At 36.5% G+C, this 14,595-nt stretch overlaps 1 protein-coding gene across 4 annotated transcripts in view; it reads left to right on the top strand.

Moving 5' to 3' along the window:
• The window catches only part of LOC126257893 (AMP deaminase 2), a 470,969-nt gene extending 468,493 nt beyond the window's left edge, over positions 1-2,476 (top strand). For all 4 annotated transcript variants that reach the window (XM_049955599.1, XM_049955600.1, XM_049955601.1 and 1 more), the window contains one exon: positions 72-2,476. In XM_049955599.1, the coding sequence (XP_049811556.1) occupies positions 72-236 (165 nt within the window). In that variant the 3' untranslated portion in view covers positions 237-2,476. The remainder of the gene's footprint in view (positions 1-71) is intronic.
• Positions 2,477-14,595: the final 12,119 nt, after the last annotated feature.

Genomic DNA, 14,595 nt, shown 5'->3' with positions numbered 1-14,595 from the left:
CAGTCCTGTATTTTCTTTCTGGATGAAATAAGTAAATAGAAGTATGATTTAATGATATGTTCTTGTTTCAGATGAAACAATACTGGTTGGGGCCCAATTATACCAAAGAAGGTGTAGCTGGAAATGACATAACAAGGACCAATGTACCAGACATAAGAGTAGCATTTCGCTATGAGACACTGGTTGATGAACTTTCAAACATTTTCAGAGTTGCTGAAAAAGAAAACTCATTATAGACATGGACACCATCATATATAAGGCAGGATGCCTGTCAAGAAGTGCTGATCTTTAATTTCAAATTTTTTCACCAGAAAATCTGTTTGTCATTTGATCATCATCTTGCTGGAAACTGTAACTGGCACTTTTAATGACTATAAGTAATATTTTAAGATAGCATTAATGCTTTAAATTATCTTTGTTAAATACAGCCCTCCTCCAAAAATTTTGAAATAATTGTTGTCATTTGACAGTTCTTTCTTTCGGGAATGCTAAACAATGTACTAATTTCTGTTAATACTGCTCCCTTAGTAAAGTATACAATTCACTTACTTCTTCCTGGATGCTTACAGTAACTGGTATATGAAGCCAGTGTGTTTACCTTGATAACATAATGAGAGCTAAATTGGAATGATGATGCAATTATTGAATGGTTACAGTGGAAAATCTCTGATAAGAACTGTAAAAATATTGACCTGTGCCTTGAAACACACTTGCCACATACGTGAATGTTTCAGATCACAAAAACTAATTCTTACACTTTCTTCTAATAAATAAATATGAAAGATTTTTCTATTTCATCAAATAAATGAGACTTTATGTATTTAACTTTTAATACTGTTGTTTTTTTTTTTTACAACTGTACTAGTTTTGCACTGTGACTTATTGTATATTGTGTACAGGCCCTTTGTCACAAATGCAATATTACCTTATCGTTTTTTTTTTTAAGAATTATTTATTAAGAATTTCCTGCCACCTTTATTTCTCTGATTTATTGTGTAACGAGAAAAAATGCTGCACACAACAATGTGAAATGTCTGTAGTTGTAAATTGCAGTTGATAATAGTCACAAACCCTCATTTAGACAGGGGGGCACAAATTCCCCACACTTTTTTCAATATTGCATGGGAGTTTAAAGGTGTCTGGAATAAATTTTGAAACCTTCAGATATATTTTTAGATACATATATGTTCAGAAATAATAGTGAAATTCTTTGTATTTGAGACGTACTCGCTGCAGAATGTTTTGAATAAGCTATAGAATCTATTTTGTAGCTGATATTCTGATAACATCTGTGGATTTCAAAGTTTTTTACTTTTCTGTTATGTAGTTTATGTATAATTCTTAAAGCAGGCATTCCATAATTGAAAAATGTTAGGTATTGAAATGTTTTCTGAGTGTACAATCATTTATCGTAAATGTGTATCAATGGCTTTATGTAACATCATTCTTTTTTACAAAATATGTATTTTGTTCTTTATTTACTATGTGCCAGTTCCTGTTGTGAGAGACTTGTGAGAAACTTGAAATATATAGTGGATACTTTTTATGAAAATGTGACTTCATGTGGCTGTGGTGGTATTATTTTGATAATGGGAAAACTCCACCCACCCAAAGTAAAGTGTGTGTGTGTGTGTGTGTGTGTGAGAGAGAGAGAGAGAGAGAGAGAGAGAGAGAGAGAGAGAGACCCCGACCATGGACATGTGTTTAGAGTCTGTTTTACATACTGAGATTTATAGTGTGAAGTGCAGGGAGAAGCAGAACCAAAGTCTGAGCATAACAATAACCCTTTTTGTATATTGTTTAGATGTTTAGTAAAATATCAGGTTGTCAGATGAATCTAATATGCTCTTTCTGCGTGACATTTATTACTGTCTTGAATTTAGATATTTTTGTGTATAGATTAGAGAAGCATTTACGATGTACTTACTACATTAAATGTGATTGTGTAATGTTGTATGTTTTTACTCATTCGGTATTGGTTTGGATGATTTCAGTATTCAGAGTCTACTTTCCTTTAAATATCCTTTGCGGCATTTAAAAATGATTAAGATCAACAAATTTTGTAGAAAAGATAGTGCTAAAAGCACCGATACAAAATTGCCCACTACAGTGTGGACTTTAATTTAATGGTTTGTTAGTTGGTATTACTTTTTTCATAGGCAGTGCACACCTCCAGAGATAGAAATGCAAACTCTAGAAGTAAGTACATGAATGACATTCTGTCTTTTTACAGTTTGGAAATAATTACAAATAATTAAATTAAATGCTGTGTAATATTTACTGGTAATACTTCCTTTATCTGGCTCAAATTTTTTATACGTAATTGAGGTATTAAGAATTTGTAATGATCATGTTAAGACAGAACATCACAAGATTTATTTCATTTTAAGTGACTCAGTAATGTTTGATTTCTATAAAATACTCCCCATATACTTGTCAAGACAAATTAGAATAAAAACCAAGCTTTCAAGAGTAATCTCCATTTGTTTTGTCAAAACAAATGCCCAAAATCTAATTAGTATCTATAAAGTTATTTCTCTTCTATAGTATTGGAGCATCAATGGGTTACACTTAACTCTGGGGGAAAAAAGACGGCAGAGATCCAGGTATTACAACATTCCTGCTGAACTTCTTATATTTGGAGGAAACAAAATGAAAAATGAGATGTTTAATCTTGTGTACAATGTGCATGAGTAGAGAAAGCTGCCCACAAATTATTATTATTATTATTATTATTATTATTATTATCATTATTATTATGTTTGATTAGTCCCTGTTGGATCACACAAAGCTTCTTGATTCTTTTTCCTTTTTTTTCCACAAAGCTCTCATTTTCTCTGCATGGGCTTTCTTCCTTTCCTCTGCCCATTTTATTCCTGCTTTCTTCGGAGCTTCATTCTCTGACTTGACTTCCCATCTGTCAACTTTCTGCTTAAATACCTTTCTGTCCAAAATATCTGAATAATTTATCTGAGCTTTTCGTAGGTCGTTTTTGACCTCTTGTATCCAGCGTACAGTTTTAAGTCCTTCTATGTATTTAAGGATTCTGTGCTTAAGTCTTGTTTTGGGAAGCCTAGAGACATGCCCATAAAATTTTAATTGCCTTTTTTTTTTGTCTGCTGCAAGATTGGCTAATTTCTCAGTTGTTTGATGAGATTGTAGTCTATAGCCCTCTTCTGTTTTCTTTGACCTTAGTATCTTTCTGATGATTTTACATTCTTCCTCTAATAAATTTTGTAGGTCACCTTTTATGTGGACTGTCAGGGTTTCACTGGAATATAGGACTTCAGGTTTTAATTTTGTATTATAGTGCCTAGTTTTAGAGTTTTTGGACAAGCATTTTTTATTGTACACCTTATAGGTTCTTCCATAAGCTCTCTTTAGTTTTTGGATGCGGCTGTTTTGTGCTATTGCCTTTTTGCCCCCAGAGGTTCAGGGACTTCACCTTAGTATTTAAAATATGGGACTCTATTGATGTGGCTGTATTTTTAAACAAGTTTTGGGTGTAAGTTTTTGTGGTGATGAACTCAGACTTTAGGAAAGAAATTTGCAGACCAGCTTTCTCTGCACATTCTTTAAGGGTTTCAACTTGTTCGATTGCTATTATCTCATCATCTGCTAGTAAGGCTAAGTCATCAGCAAAAGCTAAACATGAAATTCTTGTCATTATTATTATTGCAATTATGTTGTTATGGTCTTCAGCCCAGAGACTGGTTTGATGCAGCTCTCCATGCTACCCTATCCTGTGCAAGCTTCTTCATCTCCCAGTACCGACTGCAACCTACATCTTTCTGAATCTGCTTAGTGTATTCATCTCTTGGTTTCCCTCTGCTTTTTACCCTCGATGCTGCCCTCCAAAACTAAATTGGTGATGCTTTTATGCCTCAGAACATGTCCTACCAACCGATCCTGACTTCAAGTTGTGTCACAAATTTCTCTTCTCCACAATTCTATTGAGTACCACCTCATTAGTTATGTGATCTACCCATCTAATATCCAGTGTTATTCTGTAGCACCACATTTTGGAAGCTTCCATTCTCTTCTTGTCTAAACTATTTATCATCCAAGTTTCACTTCCATACAAGTCTACACTCCATACAAATACTTTCAGAAACGACTTCCTTACACTTAAATCTATACTCGATGTTAACAAATTTCTCTTCTTCTGAAATTGTGATTATACCAGTCACAAAAAGTCATTATGGCAGTCAGAGAGGGAACAGAGTGTAACCAACTGCAAATTGTGGCATGTTTGCCTGTTGTCTGGACTCTGAGGTCATAACTGCATCATTCCAGTTAGTTGCATAAAAGGTTGACAGTACCAGTCTTGCTCAAGGAGTTTCAATGTAGCTCATAATCTGCAGCATTGTACCCAAACCAAATCATGGCCTCTTGTTCTTCTTTAAGTGGAAGACTGCAACCGGAGACTACAAAGGCTCAGGGATTTGTGCCATAGAGTCCGGTAAATGGATCAGCTCTTCACTATCCAGGTATCTGACTGTAAGTGAAATGCGTGCAAGGTTTTTATACATATATAACTATATATACTAAAAAGAAAGATGATGAGACTTACCAAACAAAAGCGCTGGCAGGTCGATAGACACACAAACAAACACAAATATACACACAAAATTCAAGCTTTCGCAACAAACTGTTGCCTCATCAGGAAAGAGGGAAGGAGAGGGAAAGACGAAAGGATGTGGGTTTTAAGGGAGAGGGTAAGGAGTCATTCCAATCCCGGGAGCGGAAAGACTTACCTTAGGGGGAAAAAAGGACAGGTATACACTCGCACACACACACATATCCATCCTATATATACTGTATGAGAAGGGGAGGGGGGGGGGATAGGATTAGAGTAAGATCCAATTTAATGCCCCCCACAGAGATATTAAAATGTAAGTGTTTAACTGCTGAGGCATTTTCAACAAAATGCCAGTCTGAAGTGTGAAGCGTGCACAATACTGGGTACAGAAAGCTGGTTAAAACCTGAAGTTGATAGCTGTGAGATTTTTAGAGGAAATTTAGCTATATGTTGAAAGGATAGCTTAATGGAAAATTGAGGAGGTATTTGTCACAGTACCCGAGAAACTCGAATCTAACAAGATAGGAATTGAAGCCTGAAGACAAATTGTTTGGGCAATACTTGGTATCAGGGATGAGCATAAAATTATAATTGGATCTTGCTATTGACCACCAGGCTCATCTCCATATGTAATTGAAAACTTCAGAGAAAACCTGTGTTCATTAGTATGTAAGTTCCCCAATCATACTGTAATCACTGGAGGAGACTTCAGTCAACCAACAATCAATTGGGATCATTACAGTTTTGGTAGTGGTAGGTGTGACAAGACAGCCTGCATTTCATTACTAAACGCCTTCTCTAAAAACTACCTAGAATGGATAGTTCACAACCCCACTCATGATGGAAACATATCAGATCTCCACAATGAATTTTCACTGTGCAGCAATGTGTGTGCTGATATGAAACTTTCTGGCATATTAAAACTGTGTGTCAGACCAGAACTTGAACATGGAACCTATGTCATTTGTGGGCCAGAGCTCTCCAATTTGAGCTACCCAAGCACGATTCATGACCTTTATTCACGGCTTTACTTTCACCAGTACCTTATCTCCTATCTTGCAAACCTTCAAGTTTCATATCGGTCCATACTCGGCTGCAGAGTGAAAGTTCATTCTGGGTGTGGCTAACACTACGGTTACTATGGATGCAAGTCCTGGCGATGAAAACATTCAAAATTTCAGCAAAACAAAGACTGGCTGTAACCTTAAGATAAGAAAAAGTTCAACAATGTATTCAGTTCTTTAATTCAATGGAAATTCGAAATATTAATAACATTAATTTTTATTATTTTTTAATTATTCGGAATATAAATGAAAATACAAACAAGTGAAATAAAATATGCAGCAAATTTGAACAAATGGCACTTGCATTTTCAGTTTATATCATTAGGCATTGCATTTGAAAATAATGAAGCAAGGTCTTCTTGCAAAGGAGTACTCAGTGGAGTTTCCACTTGTGAAGACCAGATATCACTTGTTGATGAACCACACTGTGTTACACTTGGTATTGTATGATGGATTAGCTGTTGTAGTTCATGTTGATTCTGAAGCCCTCCCCCAAAAGATCCTCTTTGGAAAACACTTTGTGATTTTAGTCCTCACAAACATTTTTCTTTCTTCTGGTACTTTCCTCAGATCAGTAAACTCATCAGAAAATGATAGTCCAGATCTTCGTTTCGAGAAACTGAATTCCTTTCCTTGAATATTTGTATTTTTTGTTCTTCAAGCTTCACCATTTTTTTAACCACAGTGGCATTATTCATCTTGCAATTTTGTTCTGAGGAGCAACGAAGTTTTGTGGTGGTGTAGTTTCATTGAACGGTATGTATTTGTGATTCAGGTTCATTTTCAGGGGCTTCAGGAGAAAAAATAGTAGTTGACCCAGAAGGTGTCTGCATCAAATGTTGTCTCACTTGGGACATTACCCTGCAATTGCCTTTTTTGAAACTGGTCCTTCAAAAACTCCACGCTTTTAATGTGGGCCCACTTAGACTCTTTCCTCCTACGTCTCCATTCCGTTTTTTAGGATCCTTGCCCAGTTCCTTGCAAAATGTGTCCCTGTTTAACCTCACCACTTAATTTCTGGCTGTTTTGCCTGAAATTAGTGAAACAAAAACAATTGATCAATGTTTTTAATTGTAACCTAGTGTTACATTAGTGTTTTGAATTATTGTTTTAATGGTGATGTCGATTTATTGTATAGTAGTTGTTTCTTAATACAGATTTCTACCGGCTGGGATGTCATTTCGAGCACTAAGCTTCTCCTGCAGAATTTCAGTGTGCTATTAAAACACAATTTTTGAAGCATACCCAGCTGTATGGGGGTGCTCCTACAATGTACATATGTCTTTGCCTACTAAAGAGGAATGGAAATCCATCGTGAGTGACTTCTACAGCAAATGGAATTTCCCCAACTGCATTGGTTGCATAGACAGGAGAAATTAATATGAAATACCCCAAACAAACAGGGTTGATACATTTCAACCATAAGGGCTATTTTTCAGTTGTGTTGAGGGAGTATCTGAAGCAAATTACAAGTTAATTGCTATTGAAGTTGGGGCTTATGGTAAGCAAAGTGATTGGGGAGACTTTTCAGATTCAAATGTTTATCAATGATTTGAAGCAAACACTTTAAACATACCAGAAAATGAAAATATTCTGTTGGCAGACATGTTAGCATCCCTTGTTCTGTAGGGTGATGATGCCTATCCTCTAAAAATGTGAGACCATATTCAAAACAAAGACCTGCTATTGAAGAATGAATTTCCATTTTTAGACTATAAAGATCTTGACAATGCCTTTAGTGTGCCTTTGTTACTCTGGTAGCCAAGTGGAGGTGTTTAAAAACTGAACTGCAAATCGATTCAGATAAAGTAGACATCAGAATTAAATGTTTCCAGAATGAGATTTTCACTCTGCAGCGGAGTCTTTGCTGATCTGAAACTTCCTGGCAGATTAAAATTGTGTGCCGGACTGAGACTCGAGTGCGAATGAGGCTAGAGAAAGTGTGAAAATTATTTTGTTAGTCGAGCAGGTGAAATCCCATTTCAGTACAAGCCACTATAGTAATCTATAGCTCTACAAGTCATTTTCTTGATGGATAAAAAGTAAAAATTAATTATAAGTGCTTATGTACCTAATTAATGTAAACCCCACATCACAATAAAAAAATTATATTTACTGCTAGTGTTGAATTCTGGAGCAGCTTTCTCCCACTTTTGTCAAGAAATATCTCTGTTGAATATGAGAGACAAACATTATCACAACAAACAGCTGTTATCGGACACAAGACTGATCAGTTCATCATAATCCATGGTGAAATGAACAAATCACTCAACCAAGAACATTAATCATGTTAAATCCAACTCTCACTTTTCTCACACGACATCCTGAAAACCATGGATCAATACATTCTGGTAGAAGCAGTGCTTTTTGAGTTCTGAAAGGCATTTGACTTAGCAACACACACACAGTTTTGTGAAGTTTGAAAGGTAGGAGATGAGGTACTGGGGGGAAGTAAAGCTGTGTCAACAGGTTGTGAGTCATGACTGGGTAGCTCAAATGGTAGAGAACTTGCCTTTGAAATGCAAAGGTTTCAGGTTCGAGTCCTGGTCCAGCACATGGTTTTAATCTGGCAGAAAGTTTTATATTAGATCTGATGGGAACAGAGATCCACCTTACTGTGGATGTCTACATCAAAACTGGTATCAGTTACCATGATGCAACAATGATTAACAAAGTATAATGGGCAACTAAAAGAGTGAAGAGATTTATATGTTTAGTAAACTAGATGAAGCAATAGTGCCATTTTTCAATAAGGAACTTGAAACTTTTAGCTGAGCACAGAATTATTTAGAGGAACTTCTACTCCAGTCTGAAAAAACAGCTGATCATGCACTGGACAGATATGTAAACAATAAAACAGTTTGTGACAGGAGAGACCCCTCTATGGATACATTCACTGTAAAGAAACTCTTAAAAAAACAGACTACTGCAAAATAGCTGTAAAACAAAGCACAGGGTGATAGATGGAGATATGTTGAATGAAATGCATTTGGCTGTCACTGGAGCAATTCATGAATCCATCAATGATTACTGTAGAGGAATATTGTTGAGAGAGATTTCAGAAAACCCAATGAAAGTCTGTTTGTGCGTAAAGACTGTTAGTGGCACCAAAGTTAGTGCCCAGACAATAATGGATGAGACAGGAACTGAAAATGAGGGCAGTAAAACAAAAGAAATATTGCAAAAGTTATTCATTGATTGTGAATTCTCTGACATTGCTGTATTAGGTATACAACATAAACTACCTATTAATGACACAGGAAAATTTGTGCCAGATTGAGACTTGAAAATAGATTTCCTGCTTGTTGCATGTGGTCAGCTTAACCACTTCTATTCCTGCACACTACCCAGACAGATCCAAACCTCCATACATCAGCCATATTGTCTACCACCCCTAACGCTTGCAACATTGCTCAGATTCCAACAATAGGGAGAATGAGGCAACAAGGAGTATTGTCATTTTACTTGTCTAGGCTTCTAATATTTATTTTATGATGTCTGTCCCTTCAGACACACATACATGGCTGAAAGGCCTGACATTGTAAAATAAAAAAGGGGAAATGCTTAACTATATTTTCAAATCTTCCTTTACAAACAAAATCCCAGGGTATTGGTCCACTTTAACTGGCCCACCAATGCAAAGATGAGTGGTATAGATATTGGTGTCAGTGGCATTGTGAAACAGCTGAAATCATTGAATTTGAGCAAAGCTTCAGGGCCTGAGTGAATCCCTATCCAATTTAATAGTGAAGTTGTGTCTGAGTTAGCCTTACTTTTAAACAGAATATATGGAAGATCCCTGCAACAAAAAAACTGTGCCTGGTGGTTGGAAGAAAGCACAGATCATATTCGTCTAAAAAGATGACCAGCAGAAGTGATCCACAGAAATGTGCAATATCCTTGACATCGATTTGTTGTAGAATCTTGGAATATGTTCTAAGCCTAAATATAATGAAGTATTTCTAACAGAATGACCTCCTCCATGCTAACTATCATGAATTCTGAGAACACAATCATGTGAAATCCACCTTGCACTTTTCTCACATGGCATGTTGAAAGCCATGGATCAAGACATTCTGGGAGAAGCAATGGTTTTTGACTTCTGAAAAGCATTTGCCTTTGTGTGGTACAAAGTTATTATTGAAAGCATGACCATATGGGGTATCAAGCAAGATTTGAGACTGTATTGAGGATTTATTCGTGGGGAGGACACACCATGTTACCTTTGGTGAAGAGTCATTGACAAATGCAGAAGTAACTTCAGGTGTGCCCCAGGGAAGTATGCTGGCATCCTTGGTAGTCTTGTTTTATGTTTATGACCTTGCCAACAATGTTAATAATAACTGCAAACCCTTTGTAGGGGATGCAGTTGTCTGTAATGGAGTACTGTCTGAAAAAAGCTGCACAAATATATAGTCAGACCGTGATAAGATTTAAGAGTGGTGCAAAGCTGGGCCATTCACATTAAATGTTCAGAAATGCAGAATTGTGGACTTCACAAAAAAACAACTTTCTCTCTCTCTCTCTCTCTCTCTCACTCACACACACACACACACACACACAAACTTGGTATCCTATGGCTGCAATATCAGTGAGTCACAGTTGTAATCAGTCAATTCAAAAACACTTGGGTGTAACAATTTGTAGGGATATGAAATGGAACAATCACATAGGCTCAATTATTGATAAAGCAGGTAGCAGGCTGTGATTCATTGGTGGGTTACTTGGGAAATGCAGTCAGTCAATGAAGGAGACTATATACAAAACAATCATGTGACCCATCATAGAATATTGCTCGGGTGTGTGGGATCCGTACCCAGGTATAACTAATGGGAGATACTGAACAGATAAAAAAGGTAGCATAAATGGTCACATTTCTGTTCAACCCATGGCAAAGGATGATGAAGTTGCAGAAAGAACTGAACTGGCAGATGCTTGAAGATAAATGCATACTATACTGTGATAAGCTACTCAGACAATTTTATGGACTAACTTTGAGTAATGAATCTAGGAATATATTACAATCTCGCGTGTATCACTCCAATAGGGGTTGCAAAGACAAGATTAGTCTAATTACAGTGGGCACACTCCACATGTGAATGGAATAGAAAAAAAGTCCTAATAAATGGTACAATGGGACACACCCTCTGCCATGCACTTCAGTGTTTGAGCACCATCTCTGAACATCACTAGAATCAAAACCTTAATGAATTCCTTGAGGGGAAATGATACACCTGTAAAAGTTTTGTCACAAAAAATTTTCTTTTTATGTCCTCAAACACACAAAATATTTTTATATGTAGGGCTTTTACCCCCTATACATTACGTGACTAGTTTATCTTGGGTGATGAAATGCAGGAGCTTTTGACTTTTATATCAGCTAGTGAGTTGATTTCTAAGCCAGGCATGTAGCATGCTCTTTTACCAATGATTTTTATGAATCAGTGTGGAAATTTACTGTCATTACTCAAAACTAATCACCAGAATAACAAATTCAATTCACATCAAACTTCTTCTCAGTCAATAGATTTTGCGTTTCCATTGAAGTTAATGCATGAACTCTGCAGTAAAAAGATCTGGACTATGGAGAAATGCTTCCACTGGATCCACAGAGTGAGGAACATTGTTCTGCTGCATATGGGATGTGTAGAAATTCAGAACAACAAATCAAACAGATGATGGATTTGTACTGTGGCACACTGGACAAACTTCATTATGCAATATCTCATCACTGAGAAAAAGTGTCAAATATCTAAGCAGCTGTGGTCAAGGAACATGAATTTTGACTCACTGCAGCTGCTTTCGTTCTCTCACGAAAAGTGAGCTGCTCACGACACATCTCCAAATATGACATGGGTCTGTTCCAGTGAGAGAACCACCAGTTTGTAGTATACAGATGTCAGCATGCTATAGCTAGATAGAATATACTGATGATGGAGGAAACCTCTTATTTTGGATGGAATCTTACTCCTTTGAGGGTTTTTACTTTCAGCTCCATGACAAGACTGTCAGGTAGGTTTATCACACACATCAAGAAACAGCATCTCTGCAGTGTTATTGATCTGGGTTGTCCAATGTCATAATAAAAACATTACAATTCACTGAAGTGTGCACATTTAAGGATTACACAAAAGATAACAAAATATTGAGCATTGGCTACAATTCTTTAATTTGTTTTCCATTTATAACTATAACAAGCAAAAAGTAAAACACCTTGGGGCACACATCACCTGAAAGAAGCTGTTCAGATAGTATCCTCAACTTTGTTAGGAATAAATGGATAGCAACAGTGTTCTGGTGAAGATCCTAGAGAACTGGATGTAGATGTTATATGCTCACATGTCAACAGTCATTTGCTGCACTGAGACAGCAGTACCTACTTAGAAGCAAAATAAGATTTTTGCAATTAAAGTATGAGACAAATTTACTATATACGAAGCTGTATGACACTTGAATGAGGGCTAAAAAGAAATAAAACTGGGGGTGTTTACTTCTCTCATGCTCATGAGAAATCAGTCACAATACAACACAAATATTTATGAGCAATGCAAATAGGCAAATTGCCTGAACTTTATCAGGAAAGTAAATATATCACCATAAAATGTTCCATAAAAGATGTCTTGCAAATTATATGTTGTTTTTCCGAGCGCGCGCACACATTTTTGCAGTGCTTTCTGAACATTATATCTGCAAAGCATGATCTCTTTTGGACAATCTAATAATAGAAGTACACAGATTTTTGAATAAATGTATATTATGACCAACCAGATTCACCATGGGGCAGGAGCACCTGTGAACTTTTGTCAGCTTGCCTGCAGACAGGTGCAGATTGGATAGGTTACCCACCAGGTGGTCCTCTTGCTTTGCATTTATGCATTTTTTCTGCACATGCACAAACCATTTTACACACTTACCAACTGGCAATCTACTGAGGCATCCATTCAAGAATGCTCCAGCCTGACTGCCCAATGGCCCATGAATAAACTGTAGGGCCAACTGTGCCCACATGCACCTGGTTCCCCACTAGCGGCAAAAACAGGAAGACATGGGACATTTGGCCAATACTTACCTAATGAATGAAATTCCAAGTACTACTGATAACACCCTCTTTAAAAAAAAAAATTAAAAAAAAAAACTTTTTTTCTGTTTTAACATGTGGAAATTTTGGTTCATTAAGGTATGTGAGGTTGTTGTTACCAAGAAGTCAGACATAGTCAGGGGAGGTAGTATTCAAGAGTGATATGAGGGCTCTGGGGATATTGGAGTAAAATGAAAGAAATATAAGTGGAGGTTGGGTTTTAATATCCTGTTGGTGAATTAACTCAAGACGTAGCACAATCTCAGATTGGTAAGAATAGAGAATATAATCAGTCGGGCCCTTTCAATGGAATCATTTTGACCTCCACATTATACAATTTATGGAAATCACACAAACCTAAATGAGGAAAGTCACATGTGGATTTGAACCACTAATCTCCCAAATTCAAGTCCAACGTTTTACTGCTGCACCAATTCTCTGTGGTGTAGAGTGAGGTGGAGTCAATGCGTGATAAAATGTTAGGTGGAAAAGGGACTGGACCTTTGGAGAGCAAGTGATTTGTGCCCTTGGTGCAGAAGGGTAAACAGAGGGTAATGATTGATGTTGATTCACGGGGGGGGGACTCTTTTTAGTGGGATCATAGTAATAAGCAATAATGGGATGCTGGGACAAAACCAGAAAGTGAGTGTTCAGGGAGTGGTGAGAGTGAAGAAGAGATGTAGTGAAGGAATATGAGGTAGTGTCAGAGGTTAGCAATCTTTGGAAGCTTATTAATGGACTAGCATAGCACTCGGAGCTTCATTCATGTAAGAGTGTATGGTCTGCACAGATCTTTTTGTTTCTCTTTAACCAAATTTGTATGTTATTACATCCATTGTTCATGTGTAAATATACACACCACAAAAAAGTTAGTGACTCTTTACATGGCCATCAGTCTTTGCAAAGAGAGAGAGAGACAAATTGGATAAGTGGTTCTGTCGTTATTAGCACCAGGCTTATACCCAGTACTGAATTCTCTCATCTCAAATCGATATTCTTGTACATGAGATAATGTTTAAATGTGGTATGTTTAGTTTGCATAGTAATTACAATAAAAATAATTTTATAACCATATATTACACCTATGAAAATTAATGTATTAAGATCCATTTCTTTTTCTATGTGCACAAAAAGTGATTCTGCTTTCATAATGAATTGAACTTTTCACCCTGTTGGTTGTTGAATTTATGAAAATGCTAAAACACATACTTTTTTATTTCTGACTGGAGAAACCAAATACCAGTTTTCATAGTTCTAGCTTCAAAATTGGGTTAATAGCAACATTTTTTCAAAAACTTTTCATCCCCTATTTACCCCCTTAATGGTGGAATTTCTAAAAATCCATTTCTTAACAACCTCTCCAAATTTCAGGTTTCTGTCCCTAGTGGTTTGGGCTGGGCAACAATGAGCGAATCAGTCAGGACATTTCCTTTTATACACAGGTGGAAAGGTTTACAATTGAATGGAGATTCAGAGTAAGGGAAGTTCTAGTGTTGGCTGTGGACAGATACTTTTCCTTATAGTGCATAACAAAAAAGTATTTATACTATACTAATTGATGAGGGATGTTTGAGAAGAAAAGCAGACTGAATTTAGGAATGATGCTTCTCATGACAACAGCCTCAAATAATCCATTGTCATTTTTTGTTTCACATCAGATGGAGAAAAAAACTAGAGCTTTCACTGACTTACCCTATTTTATGGACTATAAGATGCTGTGGGCTATAAGACGCACCTTAATTTTTAAGCAGTTTTTTCTTTAAATTGCACTTTTACCATTTTTATTATTAGACTGCAAAGCCAGACTAAAAAAATTCTAACTTTATAAAACCAAACTGACCTTTAAAATCACTGGAAATCGTCATCTGAAT

The sequence above is a fragment of the Schistocerca nitens genome, chromosome 1 (genome assembly GCF_023898315.1).
Source record: "Schistocerca nitens isolate TAMUIC-IGC-003100 chromosome 1, iqSchNite1.1, whole genome shotgun sequence".
NCBI lineage: Eukaryota > Metazoa > Arthropoda > Insecta > Orthoptera > Acrididae > Schistocerca > Schistocerca nitens.
This window is presented reverse-complemented; position numbering and strand designations above follow the sequence as displayed.